This window comes from Dermacentor silvarum, chromosome 4 (assembly GCF_013339745.2).
Source record: "Dermacentor silvarum isolate Dsil-2018 chromosome 4, BIME_Dsil_1.4, whole genome shotgun sequence".
In the NCBI taxonomy this organism is placed as follows: domain Eukaryota; kingdom Metazoa; phylum Arthropoda; class Arachnida; order Ixodida; family Ixodidae; genus Dermacentor; species Dermacentor silvarum.
Genome location: NC_051157.2, coordinates 139,529,799 through 139,545,112, shown reverse-complemented (window position 1 = coordinate 139,545,112; position 15,314 = coordinate 139,529,799). Strand labels below are relative to the sequence as shown.

General features: G+C 46.1%; 1 protein-coding gene across 1 annotated transcript in view; it reads right to left on the bottom strand.

Moving 5' to 3' along the window:
• Positions 1-1,861: 1,861 nt before the first annotated feature.
• LOC119450670 (ATP-dependent RNA helicase DDX54-like) overlaps positions 1,862-15,314 on the bottom strand; it is a 42,674-nt gene continuing 29,221 nt past the window's right edge. Inside the window, 3 exon segments of the mRNA XM_049666130.1 lie at positions 1,862-2,085; positions 9,129-9,244; positions 12,333-12,437. Of these exon segments, the coding sequence (XP_049522087.1) occupies positions 1,910-2,085; positions 9,129-9,244; positions 12,333-12,437 (397 nt within the window). The 3' untranslated portion in view covers positions 1,862-1,909.

Sequence of the window (15,314 nt, the reverse complement as noted above, 5' to 3'; positions counted from 1 at the left end):
TTAATGTACGACAATAAAACTGCGAAGTTACAATGAAAAACTTGTAGCGTACGAACGGTACTGTGCTCGTACTGGATATTGTCAACGTGTAGCTGTGATCACAATGAGTGCTACAGTTAAAAAAAAGTTGCAGTGGCTTAGCTCGGCTATGCCAGGATATACGTAGCGTTAGCAAATGTTCAGCTGATTATTCTTAGCTTTCCTGGTTGTCTAGATTGTCAAGGATTAGCTTGATTGTCATGCTTACTGCTGCTCCAATGACACACACGCGGTATACGTATTATGTGGCACATGTATATAGCCTTCTTCTGTTCATTCCTCCTACGCTCAACCGCTAATTGCCAGGCAACTACTTCGGGATCCGATGAGTCAAGCTTCTCCGTTCTTCTGCGCTGTTGAGCAGCATTTGCGCTCTCCTTCTCCATGGCTATACCACACTGGCAAACGCCAGTCAGAAGCGCAGCGGCTCAAGCGCAGTGTCAGACGGCGACTGCACAGCGAGCGCGCGCCGGCGCCAGTGCGTCTACCACGGCTACGACGTCACTCCTCTGGAATGCGCAGACCGGCCGCGGTGAGTCGCGCGCGGCGGCGGCGGAGTGCGCGAGAGGTGCCGGCTCCGGTGCGCAAGCCGTGTGACATCACTGATTCTTGCGCATGCGCAGCACGGCTCTTGATGTGCCGCGCGAAACGGGCTTGGCTAGGCCAGTGTAGCTAACGCTACAAAAAGTTGCATATGCGTAGTTCTTAGTTTAGCTGTTAGTTATTATTTATATATGAAAACTTCAGCAAGAGATCTCTTTCATTAAGCAGGTTGGTCGCGGAACCGATGACAGCCAATGAGGCAACCGTTGACACCCCAAGGGGAAACTAAGTTAATCAGGCACGAAGGCGCTCGAGCGGACCTCGGCGTGTTTGGCAAAAGGGACGTCCCCTCGTTCATTCGACGCCACCGACGGGACGAGTAAGGCACCGCAGGCGTAAGGAGGTCCAAGTAAAATCCCTATATAAGAAAAGTACCGCCATCCTTTGATAAACGCCGCTTCTCTCTCTCCTGTATCTCCGATTGGACGATGATAGCGCGCGCTTTTCACTTTATATTTTCTTTTTTTCCGCCTCAGAGCCATGTTGAAAGTCCTCTGCGCAGTCGCCGGCGGCGGCGGCGCGCGCCCAGCCTGAAAGCTTCAACGTGGACTTTCTAGGTGCGCCACCGTTGACTTGGCTTTCGCAAGCAAAAAGTAAAGAAAAAAGCAAGCGCTTTAGGAGAGGAGGTGGCGGAGGAAAGAGTAGATGGCGGTACTTTTCGTATATAGGGACTTTAGGTCCAAGGTGTTCATGAGAAAAAATAACTACGGCAACTTCGCGACACCACACTCCTACAGAATATAACTAAGCTTGTGAGCGAGCTAGCTTTACTTCTACATGGCTGATACCACTGGTACTCGCGAAAAATACTTTTGAAGAATGCTGGTGGCCATATTTTTTTTTTGCGACAGGGCCATCGCCCTGTCAGCGAGGGGGCGATGCAGAAATCTGAGGGGGGGGGGGGGGGGGTCAGGACATCCGGACATCCCCCCTGGATCCGCGCCTGACCTTAAGCGCGCATAAAGCCGCCATCCTTCTCGGCCCAGCCTTACACCCGCAGCATACGGCGTGCGATCTTGGCGACGCAACATGACGCCACAATTCGCGTCGAGTGTCAATACAATTGCTATCGCAATAAAAGTCGCAAGACGTCGCTACCAGCATTGCTGCTGTCCACGTCTCCTGTATTCGGGAAAGCTAAAGAATGTGCAACAGCTAGGACACTCCTCTATCACGAGCCACACACAAACATGCACACGGAGGACACACACACGAACTGTGACATTGTGTGAACAATTTATTTCTCTGTACACTCAACAACCATCCCTCACGCCCTCCGCTTTTTGGCGGCCCGCTCCTTGTGCTTCTTCTTGGCGTGGTAGTTGAGCCGGGCTTTGCGCTTCCGTTCCTTGAGGATTTCCTCTTTGGTCTTGAGCTCTCGCTGGAAGTGCTTCTTCGAGGCCTTCTGGCGCGGGGGGCCGCTGTGCCGCTTGCCCAGTCGGTCTGCACAAAGAACACACCAGTAAGCACTCTGTGAACGAGAGTTGGACGATAAGCGCGCAAGGCAGTAAAATATTGATATTAGCTGCAAGTAGCACTAATTAAGCTACAAAGAAGTTAGCCTCCTGGCTAGCTAAGGTGGCAGAGCGTCTGCTCTGGAAAAGTGGTGGTGCCGGGTTTGATTCCCAAACCAAGATAAGTTTGCTTCAACTACAACGCTTTATTTCTGATAAGCCTGCATATGCGTTATTTCCTTTATCGATTCGCAGTACTTTCAGGTGGATCTCAACCATGTTTATCATGAAACTTCATCCACCATGCGGCTTTACACACGGTTACTCAATACACATTTTTGTCAGGCTCGCGTTGAATGCGATTGCATCAACCCAGCCTAAAGGAATAGTGGCTGGCTGCATGTTCGTGTTGCGGCAGAGCTGAAAGGTGGGTCGGCGGCACGTGAGGCTTCGCTGACGTGCGATACACCAATCCAATTTTTAAATTGTTCTTTAGCAGTAATTAAAACCTTGATCAAAACATTGATCTGGTCCAGCTCGCTGACAGACAATGCAATGCACGACTCCCGAATCCTACAACTGGTGGCAGCGGTGGGATGCATTTTCAACTCCACGAGGCGATTCGTTGCAGGAAAGCAGAGGAGGGTTGAAGGTCGCTGGCCCCGCTGGCCGTTCGTAACAGCGCAGGCGCTGCCTACGGAAAACGGCGTACATGCTGAACGAACGCGTCCGCATAAGCGGGAAGTGCGACAGCGCGGGCAAGCCATGGCAAGGTTCCGGGATACCGCGGCGCCATATATATAGTAAACAAGCGTCCCATGTTGTTGGGCTATGTCTGGCCAGAGTCCTTCCAAAAAGAAGGAAGGACTCTGGTCTGGCCCAACAACACGGGCCAGACGTAGCGCCGCGCGTAAATTTCCGCGACGAAAAAAGGAAAGAACGGAATAACGAGCGCTTCATGCGAAACGTGAACAGAATCTTGCAGTGGATGACACACGCGTGTATGCTTTTTCAGGTGGCGCGCGCGCAACGAAAGATTACTATACGAACCAACACACGAAGCTCGGAAAGCCCGTGGTCACAATGCGCACTAGTTACTAGTTACTTATTGCGCTCAGGAAAGCGCGCAGCGGTAGGAACTAGCTACGAAAAGCGGCGCCGGGCAGAGGTACACAAAAATCTTTTCAGTCACTTGAAACGACTTCAGGCGGTCAAAGTCAAACCAGCAATATATCAGCCCTTAGCCAAATTCCATCTTGAATCTGCGCAGGCTGACACTCAAATGGAACACATTGATGCCCAAGAACCAGCTGCTGCGTGGCACCGGCTTCCGCCAGCCTGCTCTGCCCCCGCTGTCTCCACCCTTGACCCTCTGTGCCAAGGAGGGACCGCGACGTGGCTCGGTCATGGTCCGGAGTGCTGTTCCATGGCCCGGCTACGCACTGCCTTGCACCCGCCATTGAGAAATCCAAGGCCGCCATGTAGAGGTCGCGACTCTACGACCACGTCACCCCCCCTTTTATTTCTCTGCTCCTTCCCAACCAAGCTCTTGATGTCATGCCCATGCTCATCACATTGTTCATCAGTGCCGTTTAAACCTTACACCAGATCCCTCATTTCTCCAAGCCCATTTCCATTGTTCGCTGCCGCCGCTGTTATGTCATGTGCTGCCTATGTGCCCCTAAAGTTGCCCACGACAGAATTGGAGAGGTGGACTCTGCGAGCAACTCTTCACCCTTTTTGTGTGCATCCCATGTCTAATATTTGTTGTCAAAATAACTGCATCTCGAAAGACTCGTTTAGCTGTCACCAAAGAATGCTGTGACATTAAATTGCTCACACGCTCCGACTGAAACACATCACTGCACTGAACAATCACTGCTGCTGCTCAAGCGGACACCTTTTTTGCTCACTGTGTATTTAACCACACATCCATGTCTGCAATGTGTTGCATAATTCTTGTTATGAGCTGCCAGTGAAGTATTGCACACCTTGGGCATCATCCCGATGGTCTTGCTGCATGTCTCCCTGCAAATTTCCTTGATACAACTTCAGGCGTACTCAGGTGAATGTGCCAGCTAGCATGTGCTCACCAAGTTTATAGAGAGGGCCTATGCACGGCACATACACAAACCAGTGGATTGGCAGAAACATACCAGACCACATTTCTCTTTCCTAAATGGGAAAGACTTTCCTTAAGTGTACACCACTTGATGTTTCACTAACACAGCGTGACTGGAACATATGTGATATGCCATAATGTGTCAAAATGTTTTGTTACTTTTTTGCTTTGTTATGCATAAAGAAATAATGCATGTAAGAAGCGTGTACCTTGCATTTTCTTTTAGCTAAATATTGATTTGCAATAGCAAATCTACATTTCTTCATGCTGCACTGCATTCCTTTACATTTCTTCCATGTATTCTTGAAAATTGCGCAGTTAAAGACTGGACAAGCGTAAGAAATTTGACAATTTGGTATCTAAACTGCCTGAAACTGCATTTTAAGCGATCAAAAATTTTGCTGAAATTAGCCTTTAAGCTGCACAAGGGTTCAAGAGGGCATTTCATGAGCCAGTCAAGTAGTACTCCCGCATCGGCCATGATTTTTTGGTAGTACTGCAGGCATAGGTGTTTGCCTCAACACCTAATTCATGGGATGTTGGCGCACCTACCACTCCAAGCGGCCACCGGGTCCTGAGGCAGTCAATGAAAACTTCGATTAGGATGCAGACCAATTGCTTGCCACTGCACTAATTCACTAATGCTGCTGCCAGCCTGTGCGGCCCCAGCTTGGCTCACTTCTTGTGGGAGAGAGTGTTTCTTACTCCCCTGCCTGGGTACGTCATATGTAGACAGTGAACCCACAAACCACTGACTGCAATTAGATAAACACTGCAGGCTCATCTACGCTGTACTATTTAAATTTTGAACTCACTCCTAGCATAAGGTACTTACCCTCAAGCCCTCGTTCTGCTTCAGTCGGCTCGCTTTTGTATAATGATATTGTATTCCAAAAACATTATTATTATTATTATAAGACGGGCTTGTTAAGCTGCATGGTTTAACTCAACACTGTTTCTCTCAACAGTCCCCTCATGGGAGACCTGAGCCCGGGTCGTTAAACTTTGCCGGTTTTTCAATAAAATTGTTTGCGTCCATTCTCTCAACAGGGCTATGACCATTTTTCTTCGAAAAAAACAACAACAAAAACCATTATTCAATCAATCAAAGTCAAATAAAAGAAAAAAATGTCATGCTTAAACTAGCACTGGGGCTTTAGCAGAGCAGAATGTGATATCGGGGCCCTCGTGTCACGCAAGATAAAACATGTGCTTACAGACTGCAAGTGACTACAGCATGTAACCACAGTACTAGATTGGAATAACACTAAAATATTATAGTTATGGCCTTAGATGATATAGACCTCAGAGTTTTCAATTTTCTTTTGACAAGCGAGAACAAATTGCTATTTTTCTCTCTGACTGTGAAACTCTGGCAAGGGAACAATCAAGGGTATTGCATTTTCCACTTGTGGCTGAGAAAAAGTGCATAGTGATCGTAAAAGAGCGTTAAAGAAAGGGCGAGGACAAAGAAAAGGTAGACGTGACATGTGCTGCCTACCACTGTTTATTCAAAAGCAATGCGGATGCAAGCCTATCTTGGAAGGCACGACAGTTCTATTTTGCCAGAGAGGTCAATTAATTAGGGAGCTCACTGAAGCTTTCTATATCCAGAAGCATGGTGCCACGTGCGTGAGCCATCCTTGCAGCACACCTTTTAGATTATGAAATGGCGTACCTTAATACTAGATAGAAGTGTCGTGGCAGTTGCCTGGTTTGATGTCGCAGTAGTCATTCTTTTTAGTGATTGTTAGCGTACATCTGCGCCTGCGCTATTCAACTAATGATATATAGTGATAGTTTTGCTCAGTTTTGTTTGGTTTTTGTCTGTTCGATGCATGATGTGTGAGGTAGCTGGAGTAAGAACAGTGTATATTACCTGTGTGCGTCTAAATAAACATGGGTTTGAAGTCAGCACATGTCGAGTCTACCTTTTGTTTGTCCTCGTCCTTTTTTGAGCACTGTTTTGCAATCACCATGCAACTTTACCAACCTGTCCTAACTTGCCGCACTTGTTTGAGAAAAAGCGAGTGTGCATTAGAATTGAGTAAATACAGTAATAGCTCGAAGCTGTATTTTAATCCTTTTTTTCATTATTTTTGATCATGGTGGAAGGAAACAAAATAGGTGAGGCCCTGATGTCAATTTTCTGAAATTGGATGTGAAGGCCACACACAGTCTTCTTTCTAGCTTTTCTGTCAGGCTCTTTCATAAAAGGTCCACCGGTTTGCCTTGCAGCCACACCCTGCAATCAAGCTAGTGCTACCAAGAATGCAGGACACAGCATTAAAGCAAAAGTTCTATGAACATGCGCTACACGTCACCAGCGTTGCATCAGTGAAAGCACAGATGTGATAAACGCCCTCACAACAGTCTGCAATGAAGCCCGCATTTGCTTGCCTGACTAGAGAAAGAGGTGCGGTTACTATGACAATGTTGCGGTTTGAAGCACCCATTGTAGTGCTCCTTTGCAAAAAAAAAAAAAAAAAAGTGTTTTCCTCAACACTTTCTCCAATGCAGCTGAGATGGTTTGGGCACGTCTCCTAAGCTTTCCTTCCTCCATGGTGTTAGTAGTGTTGTCTGAAATTTTAGCTTCACCATGAAGTATCACCTTGCTAATCCCGGGCCACGGCCCTTTTCTTCTTGCTGCAAGGGTAAGACATGCACACTGCCACAGAAACTCAGTAGCCTGTGCAGTCCATACTTTCAAGTTGCGAAACATGCGTTCGCTTACTGTAGATTCAGTGCACTTGTGAGCATAGCCTCGTGACTAGCCGCAGTGCAGTCAAACCTGTCCTCAGGTCTTTGAAGACACACTTGACGTCTAGGTAAAACTGTGAAATCCAAACGGTGGAGCCTTAAGTGTGCTAGCACTTGCCTGTCTGTCCCTCACGCATGATCAGCTGCACAATATATTAAAAATAGCACGTAAATAATCTGAGCATCCGTGCCCACCTGAAGTCGGGCTTTGCAGATGGGAACTACAACTTTTTGCCTTTTCCCCTTCTGAATCCTGTACTGCACTTGTTTACCCTCATTCATGACACCTGTGTTCTGCTTCATGCCGGCTGATCCCATTGGTAACGCAAGTGGAGCATTGCTCCGACCATTCATTAAGTGTGAAAAGCATCAAATGGATTAGCACCAGAAAAGGTATCGTTACAAAATTTTGGCTTGCTTAAGTTCTTTCTCCCTGATTCTGGTTCACAACCACCTTGCGAGCCGTAGCGCACACTACGACGCGCCTTTGAGAGCCTCTGCAGTGCTTCAAACTTGCATTTTGACAATGTTGTGCCGGTGCAGCTGGTTGCAGCGCAAGTTTTCACATGAAATGTGCCATGTTACCAATTTTGTAAAACTTTCTTTGCTTCAAAGTTCTAAATGTGTATACAGCCAATTTCCGTAAATATGGTCCTGACGGGACCGACGAAACTGGTGCAAATTAAACAAAAGGCAGAAAAAGTGCCGAAGCATGTCGTCGAGTCACTTGGCAGTATTTGCCTTTAAAGTTAGCTTTGCCGCAACACTATGTTGTGCGATGCAGCATACCAAACAGGGAAAGGTGTCACTGTTCCGGGACAATGCACATATGTCACGAGACATTACACATTACACTACTGTCCCTTAATTTATACATGCACATGCACCGTTTCTGGTCACAGTACGAGCACCGAGGCGCCTATAAGTTTACTACTGACAGGCCCTCAGAGATTTAGATTGACTTCCGCTCTTTTGATGACTTTAAATGCCTTCTCGACTTCCTGAACTTTGTAATCTTACCTGCCTTCTTTTTCGCTAGCCTTTCCCAAAACACTGATGGTTTGTCTTCGCTTCTCAGTACACGGCGCATGCACTAGCGTATGATTAAGGAACGCATACTGGGTTCCGTTAACAGTCGCTGGGCACCTGTTAACGGTCTCAGATACGCATAGCGGGCGAAATGAGGGCTCAAATAGCCACAGCAACGTCAGAAACAGCTCTGAATGACTGCCAGTATGTTTTATTAGGCGTCTAGGTGCTCCTACTGTGACCGGAGAGGGCGCGAGCGCGCCTGCATAATTAGGAAACGTGTACTATGTCCCGTGACAGCAGTCCATTTCCATTTTTAGTATGCTTCACTGCAATAATTTGTGCATGCTTCACTGCATAACATGGCTGTATTGCGGCGAAGCTGACCAGTTTAGTTTGAATTGGCTGGCGAAGGCCAATTTTGAGGTCAAAATAACGGAAGTTTGGGCCCATAAAATGTATGGGCGCTAGATGAATTTACCTGAAAAATTGAACTAAGCGGAGTCGAATTGCTGGAAGTCTACTGTACTCTATTTCAATAAACATTAAGACATCATCTAGAGCATCCTCTCGACACAGCCACACCAAGGCAAATGCGCGTGTAAACGGCCACATGGCAACTATGAACTCATCTTTTTTGCCTAATGCTGTAGGATTCCCTCCCAGAACAGACAGTGGCATACACCGAATGCCAAGGAATTCCCCGAAAAACTAAGAATCCACTACACAGCCTCAGACGACCACTGTTCCCTACATTGACTAACTCCCCTTAATAAATATCTACCGGCTCCGATTTTTTTTTCTACTGTTCACTTTTTAAATTTTCAATGTATTCTCACTTGTATATTTGACTTCACTGACTGTATTCCTGGTGTATTTTTGCATTTCTGTTCAAATAATTCAAGTTCACATGTCTTTATGTCCCCCCCCCTCATGTAATGCCTTTGAATCCTTAAGGAGAAATAAATGAAATGAAATCATGTGGATAACTACTGGGGAGCTACTCTGGCAACTGTGACGACAAACGATGACAACACAAATGTGGCTGAAATGTCCTCAGACAGCTATCGCTGTAATGATCATAACGCCCATTACCACCATGGCAAAACAAAACCACTCACCGCAGGCTGAAATTTTCTGCTTCCCAAGGCCACTGCCAGCTCCTGCCTCGTCATCGTCATCACCGCTTCCTTCATCCCGAGCGTCCATCTGCGCCTTCTTCCTCCACTGCTTGTAGCTGAGGAAGTAATAGGTCAAGGGCTCTCTTCCCAGGCATTCTTTTCATGTGCTAAGACATGATAAGCTAGATAAAGCAATGCAGCCATTCCTTGCAGTTGAATTGCAAGAATGTAGCAGCCACGTTTCCTGATAAGCAAAAGAACACAGCAGACTTGCAGACTACATGTATGGACAGTTTTGACTTCCTCTGGCCCAGGGAAAAGTTCCCACTGGGTGAATTTACCCTAAGATATGCCCAAGATGTGTCCCACATCTAAATGCAATGCTGTTGCATCCACATTACCAAATTTTGCCGAAATCATAAAGGAGTGGTGGGCCAGGATTGTGTGCCTTCATGGCTTCTTTTTTTCCTTCGCATTAAATGCGATTAAAAGCTGCGAGTGACCTGCCTGTGCGAAAGAAAAACTGTTGCGGTCACTATAAAAATTGTGCCTGAGGTACTGCGCACAGTAGAGATACCAGCAGTCATGGAGGCATTGCATAATCAAGGGGTACAAGAGGCATACGTGAATATCTTGGGAAATATCTACAAAGATTCCACAGCTGCCTTGGTTCTCCACAAGAAAAGTAGAAAATTACCTATTAGGAAAGGGGTCAGGCAAAGACAATCTCTCCAATGCGATTCACTGCATGTTTAGAAGTATTCAAGCTATTATTCAGGCTTAGGAGTAAGGATCAACGGCGAATATATCAGCAACCTTCGATCTACAGATAACATTGTTCTGTTCAGCGACACTGGAGATGAATGCAACAAATGATTGAGGACCTTAACCCGAGAAAGTGCAAGAGTGGGGTTGAAGGTTAATATGCAGAAGACAGAGGTAATGTTCAACAGCTTGGCAAGGAAACAAGAATTCATGATCGCCAGTCAGCCTCTAGAGTCTGTACAGGAGTATGTTTATTTAGGTATATTACTCACAGGGGACCCGGACCATGAGAGAGAGAGATTAAACTTTTATTGATGCCAGCAATCACAAGGACGGACGCAGCTTCCCTCCACCTAGCAGACGACTGAGATCCCCTGGGTCTCAGCGGCTGCCTCGGCTAGCTGGACGACCCAGACCTGGTTTTGCTGGTCTGAGCTGAGCAGTAGGGTCCCCACTGCTGCCGGACCATGAGAAGGAAATTTACAGAAGAATAAGATTGGGTTGGAGTGCATATGGCAGGCATTACCAAATACTGATTGGAAGCTTACCACTGCCGTTGAAAAGAAAAGTGCACAATTATTGCATTCTACCAGTGCTAACATATTGGGCTAAAACTTGGAGGCTAACAAAGAAGCTTGAGAACAAGTTAAGGACTGCATAAAGAGCGATGGAACGAAAAATGCTAGGCGTAACGTTAAGAGACAGGAAGAGAGCGGTGTGGATCAGAGAGCAAAAGGGGTTAGCCGATATTCTAATTGACAGTAAGAAAAAAAAAAATGGAGCTGGGCAGGCCATGTAATGCATAGGGTAGATAATTGATGGATCATTAGAGTTACAGAATGGGGGCCAAGAGAAGGGAAGCGCAGTCGAGGACGGCAGAAAACTAGGTAGGGGTGATGAAGTTGGGAAATTTGCAGGCGCAAGTTGGAATCGGCTAGCGCAAGACAGGGTAATTGGAGATCGTTGGGAGAGGTCTTTGTCTTGCAGTGAACATAAAGATAGGCTGATGATAATGATGATGACTGCGTAGATGCCCTGTATTCAGCCAGCACTATTTCTTCACTTTCGTGCCCTCAAAACAGGCGTAAGTACAGTTGAGCTCACTTATAAACGAACATATCAGTCACAAGGGGTACATTCGTTATAGCCGAGCATTTGTAGCAAGTGGACAAGCAAGAATAAGCAAACTGTTACGTTGCGTCCGTAAAATTACATTTTACCGTATTCGAAAGGTAAAACTGTCACCGCGAATTGTTATCAGCAATCTGTAACACATAAACGACGCGTCATCGAACCGTGATCTCCTGATAACGGCGTAGTAACCGCCAATAATTCGCAACAGTGCATGGCAGCAGAGCGTGGTGCAGTGTTCTCGCCGACTCGGGCCGCATCGACAGGAACGCTTGAGCGGTCGCTGTTCCTACGGTGGAAAGACATAGGTAGTCGTTCCAAATTGTTGGACCAGGCATAATGCGCATGGTGCTGCATGGACAATTGCGCAAAAACGAGAGCGATGCCGTCGTGGCACTGGCGCATGCGCCAGTGCACGCCCCACGCCATTCTGTTTATGCTGTGCGTGGCACTCCTTAGCTCTGGAAGTGTGCCTTGAAAACGTGTGACCACGCGTAACCTCCTTCGCGGCTTCCGAAATCCGCGCGAGGCGGTCGCTCACTCATCTTGAAGGCGTATTATCGTTGTGGTTGGACTGGAGTGGGGCACACGCTGCTCTGCCCCCAGTTTGGTCGTGCTTCCATGCTTTGGCACTTCACGTGTGCCCTCTTTTTACCGTGACCGGGTTCAAAGGGTTTGTTGTAGCAATATGGCGATAAAAAAAAAAAAAAAAACACATGCTGTAAATGGAAGCAGTTACCACAGGGAGAGAAGGAAAAACATAAATGCACTGAAATGTGGTTGTTACAACCGATAGATTGTTATATTGGAGATCGTTATAAGTGGTTCCGACTGTATATCGGTACTGGTTTGCACAATTGCCCGGCACCAGCCAACTATGCAAGAGAGCAGCCACCTGAACAGTGAGGGAAGAGGCAAAGAAAGCTTTGCTTTAATGATTGTGCTGCACAGTTACTAGAGCAGACGAAAACAGAAGACAGGACAAGTGTTTGTCTGCTCTTGTTAATCTGCATTGCAATACCTTCATGTACACAATGATAATACTACGCTAGTTCTTCCAGTCCGAACAAACAGATAGCACAAAAAATGTCTGCACTTTGAGCCATAAAGCCCACTTCAGCAAATCAAATCTTGAAATGAATGCATGCTGGGAAAATGCGCACAGAAAGTCAGATTCTTACATGCAACCAACTCTCACATCAAACATGGCTGCCACTGCACACTATGTGCTTACTCTGCAAGCGTTCCTGCGGTTACTGTAGTCTGGCAGGCAAAATAGCAGGCTGTACACAAAATGAGAAAGGATACACATCCGATTTATACGATGCTGGAATCCAGGCACCACTCTCTGTTCGAATTTTCTTATTCTTGGGGTCACTGTCATCGCGCACAAAGCGCTTTTTCTTTCGGTCCCTGTAATGTGCAACAAAACAAAAAGCACAAAGGAGTGTGAAATATTGAAAAGGTGAAATGCGAAATGCATATCATTCCCTTTACCTTACCTTACCTCAGAAATAGACACGCTCTTATTTGGTAACAGCTGAATTGAATTAAATTTGCTGCATTTAAAAGGAAAAGTTCAATTCTAGTCACTTTATGGAGCAGATATTTTATTTTAGTCTTGATTTTTCATTACAGTAGAACCCCGCTGTTACATTCCCGGGTGTTGCATTTTCCCGGCTGTTACGTCGTTTTCGGCCGGATCCCGGCACAGCTCCCATAGAACCCAATTCATTGGTAACCCCGCTGTTACGTCGCAACTGTGGGACCGTTCCCGCACCATACGTTGTGAACTGCCACCCCGCGCCGGCCCTTTCATGTCGCTTGGTTACTTGACGATGGCATTGGCCGCCCAAAGTGCCAGGGGCGACACTGAAGACGTATTTTCGGTTTCTGCCAGCAAAAGTATGGCCCTTGAGATCCGTATTTGCTATCTCAAGATGGTGTCTATGACGCGTTGCGGCCCTAAAAGTGGTTTTGGCTCATAGATGTTCCGTATAAAGTCCAAGGGCGATAACGCCGTCACCGCGCACCGTATGCTGTATGTGCGAGGAAAGCGTGCGAGGGAAGCCGACGACCGCATCTAAATCTCGCGCGCGAAAGAAAGAAAAGCAGGGAGGAAGCACACCGTCTTCCGTTGCGCTCAAGGCACCGGCGAGGGAGCGAGGGGGGGAGGGATAGCAGGCAGCGTTGTGCTCTGGCATCAACTGCGTACTGCGCGGCGGCGCGTCGGCCGTATCTTGAAAGCGATCTGCGTCGGGGGCAGAGTCTACGCAGTGTAGGTGCGTCGGCGGCTCGTAGCTTTGTGCACGCTGTGCGTTCTCGGTGCTCAGTTTGCATTGAAGCGATAGACAACAGCACGAAGGTCACTTCGCTCGCTTCTGCAGCGGCGCTTAAATTCCTCACGCCAGCGTTTGACAGCGTGTGGCCGCGCTCGTCAAGTGTGATGTGTTCATGTTTGCCTGTGGGTACTGACACCATGCTTGTTAATATAATAATAATGTTAATTAGCGAATGTTTACAAGTTTATACGAACGATAAAACTACTATTCTTACTTTGTATAGCTGTCTACTAATTTGCTATCGCAATCGATACTTCGGCTGTCAGGCGAAACTACGACCTTTTTTTCAGACATAAGAATTAAAATAATATTGTGAGCAGTTCAACACTACTCCCATTTTTCAATTTTTCCTTTTTCCTGGCTCTTACGTTTTTTTTTTTTACGGTCCCGTGAAAAACATATCAGTGGGGTTCTACTGTATAGAGTAGATTTCCAATAATTCGACTCCAGTTAATTCAATTCCGGCTGAAATTCCCGACTGGCGTCCATGCATTTCTACGGGCCCAAACTTTCATTATTTCGATTCTAAAATTGGCCTTCACCAGATAATTTGAACTTCACCAGTCAGCATACGCGCGCTTGAACCCTATTGTGATCCCGATAGCGACGCCTTTAGTGGCAGTGTGTCATCTCTTGTCAAAAACGGCTATTTTTGGCACGCACTACGAAGAGTTTTACGCAATAAACATACCTCAGAATGTTTGATTACGGTATTTACCTGATTCTAATGCGCACCTATTTTTAAAAAGAAAATTGGGCCACAAATTGCCTGCACGGAGCACGCGGACACGAAACTGAAACCAAAACCGCCTTCGCATGTTCGTATGCTTTGCTGCCGCATAACATGAATGTACTGCAGCAAAGCTAACTGTAAAAGCACAGTATGTTAAAGCTGACTTTAGGAAACCAGCTACCATCATGCAATAAATTTTCTTGCTAAAAATCAGGTGCGTGTTATATTTCTACATTGTTTAGGAGCTTGAATGTCATTTACTTTAGTTTATTTAGGTTTACTTTGAACACAGAAAGAGGGCACAAATTTGATTCGGGGGTGTATTAGGATCGGGTAAATACTGCCAAATGAATCAACAGTGTGTTTTAGTGTTTTACTTGGATCTTGTTTAAGTCGATCTACCAAATAGTTCAATCTATTTTGTCAGCCCCATCAGGGTTGAATTAACGGAAGTCGACTGCACTTGTGGCAAGCTGCATTATACTGATGCATCGGTACATTCATGGAACCTTTCCGCGTTTGCGGAAAGGTTCCGTGAACCTAACCCTGTACCGATGTATCGGTTTCTAAATAGCTACTGCTTGTTTACCTTTCCCTTATGTTTCCTTTAGATGATTTCAATTAACCTCGGGAGTCTTGTTTGTTATCTTCATTCTGAAATAGCCCTTCTGCGTTATGGCTTATGCCTACAAACAGATAAATGTTTTCATGCTTTTTTTCTTTTTTCAGCGCTATTGTGCTGCAGTATTGTCTCTGAAAAAAAAAAAAAACTACCATTTCGTGAAAGTACGAGTTTTGTGCAGTACAAATGATTGCGTACTTTTTTTTCTTGTGCTCGCCTCCAGTTGTCATTCAGCCATAGCTGCTTTCTCAGTATTTTTATGCAATAGCTGTTATCAATTTTGTCAACTAGAATATTCTAGACTGTATTGTATATTATTCTTTTTGAAATAGGTGTACCCACTCCTGCCATGGCTTCCAAAAGGCAGCCGGCAGCATCTGACAAATAAATAAATAAATATTAAAAAAAAAGCTTAAAGAGCCAAGTTTACAACATTGTAACTGCGCACTAAAAATGGGCACCACATTTCTGCTGCAAAAGGTATGACGGAAGCCTGCAGCCCTCGCAAAAGAGTATACAGTATAATAATAGGTTCACAGCCAAGTGCCTATCAATAAGTCTTAAGAAACGCTCCATATATTACAATATCAAAT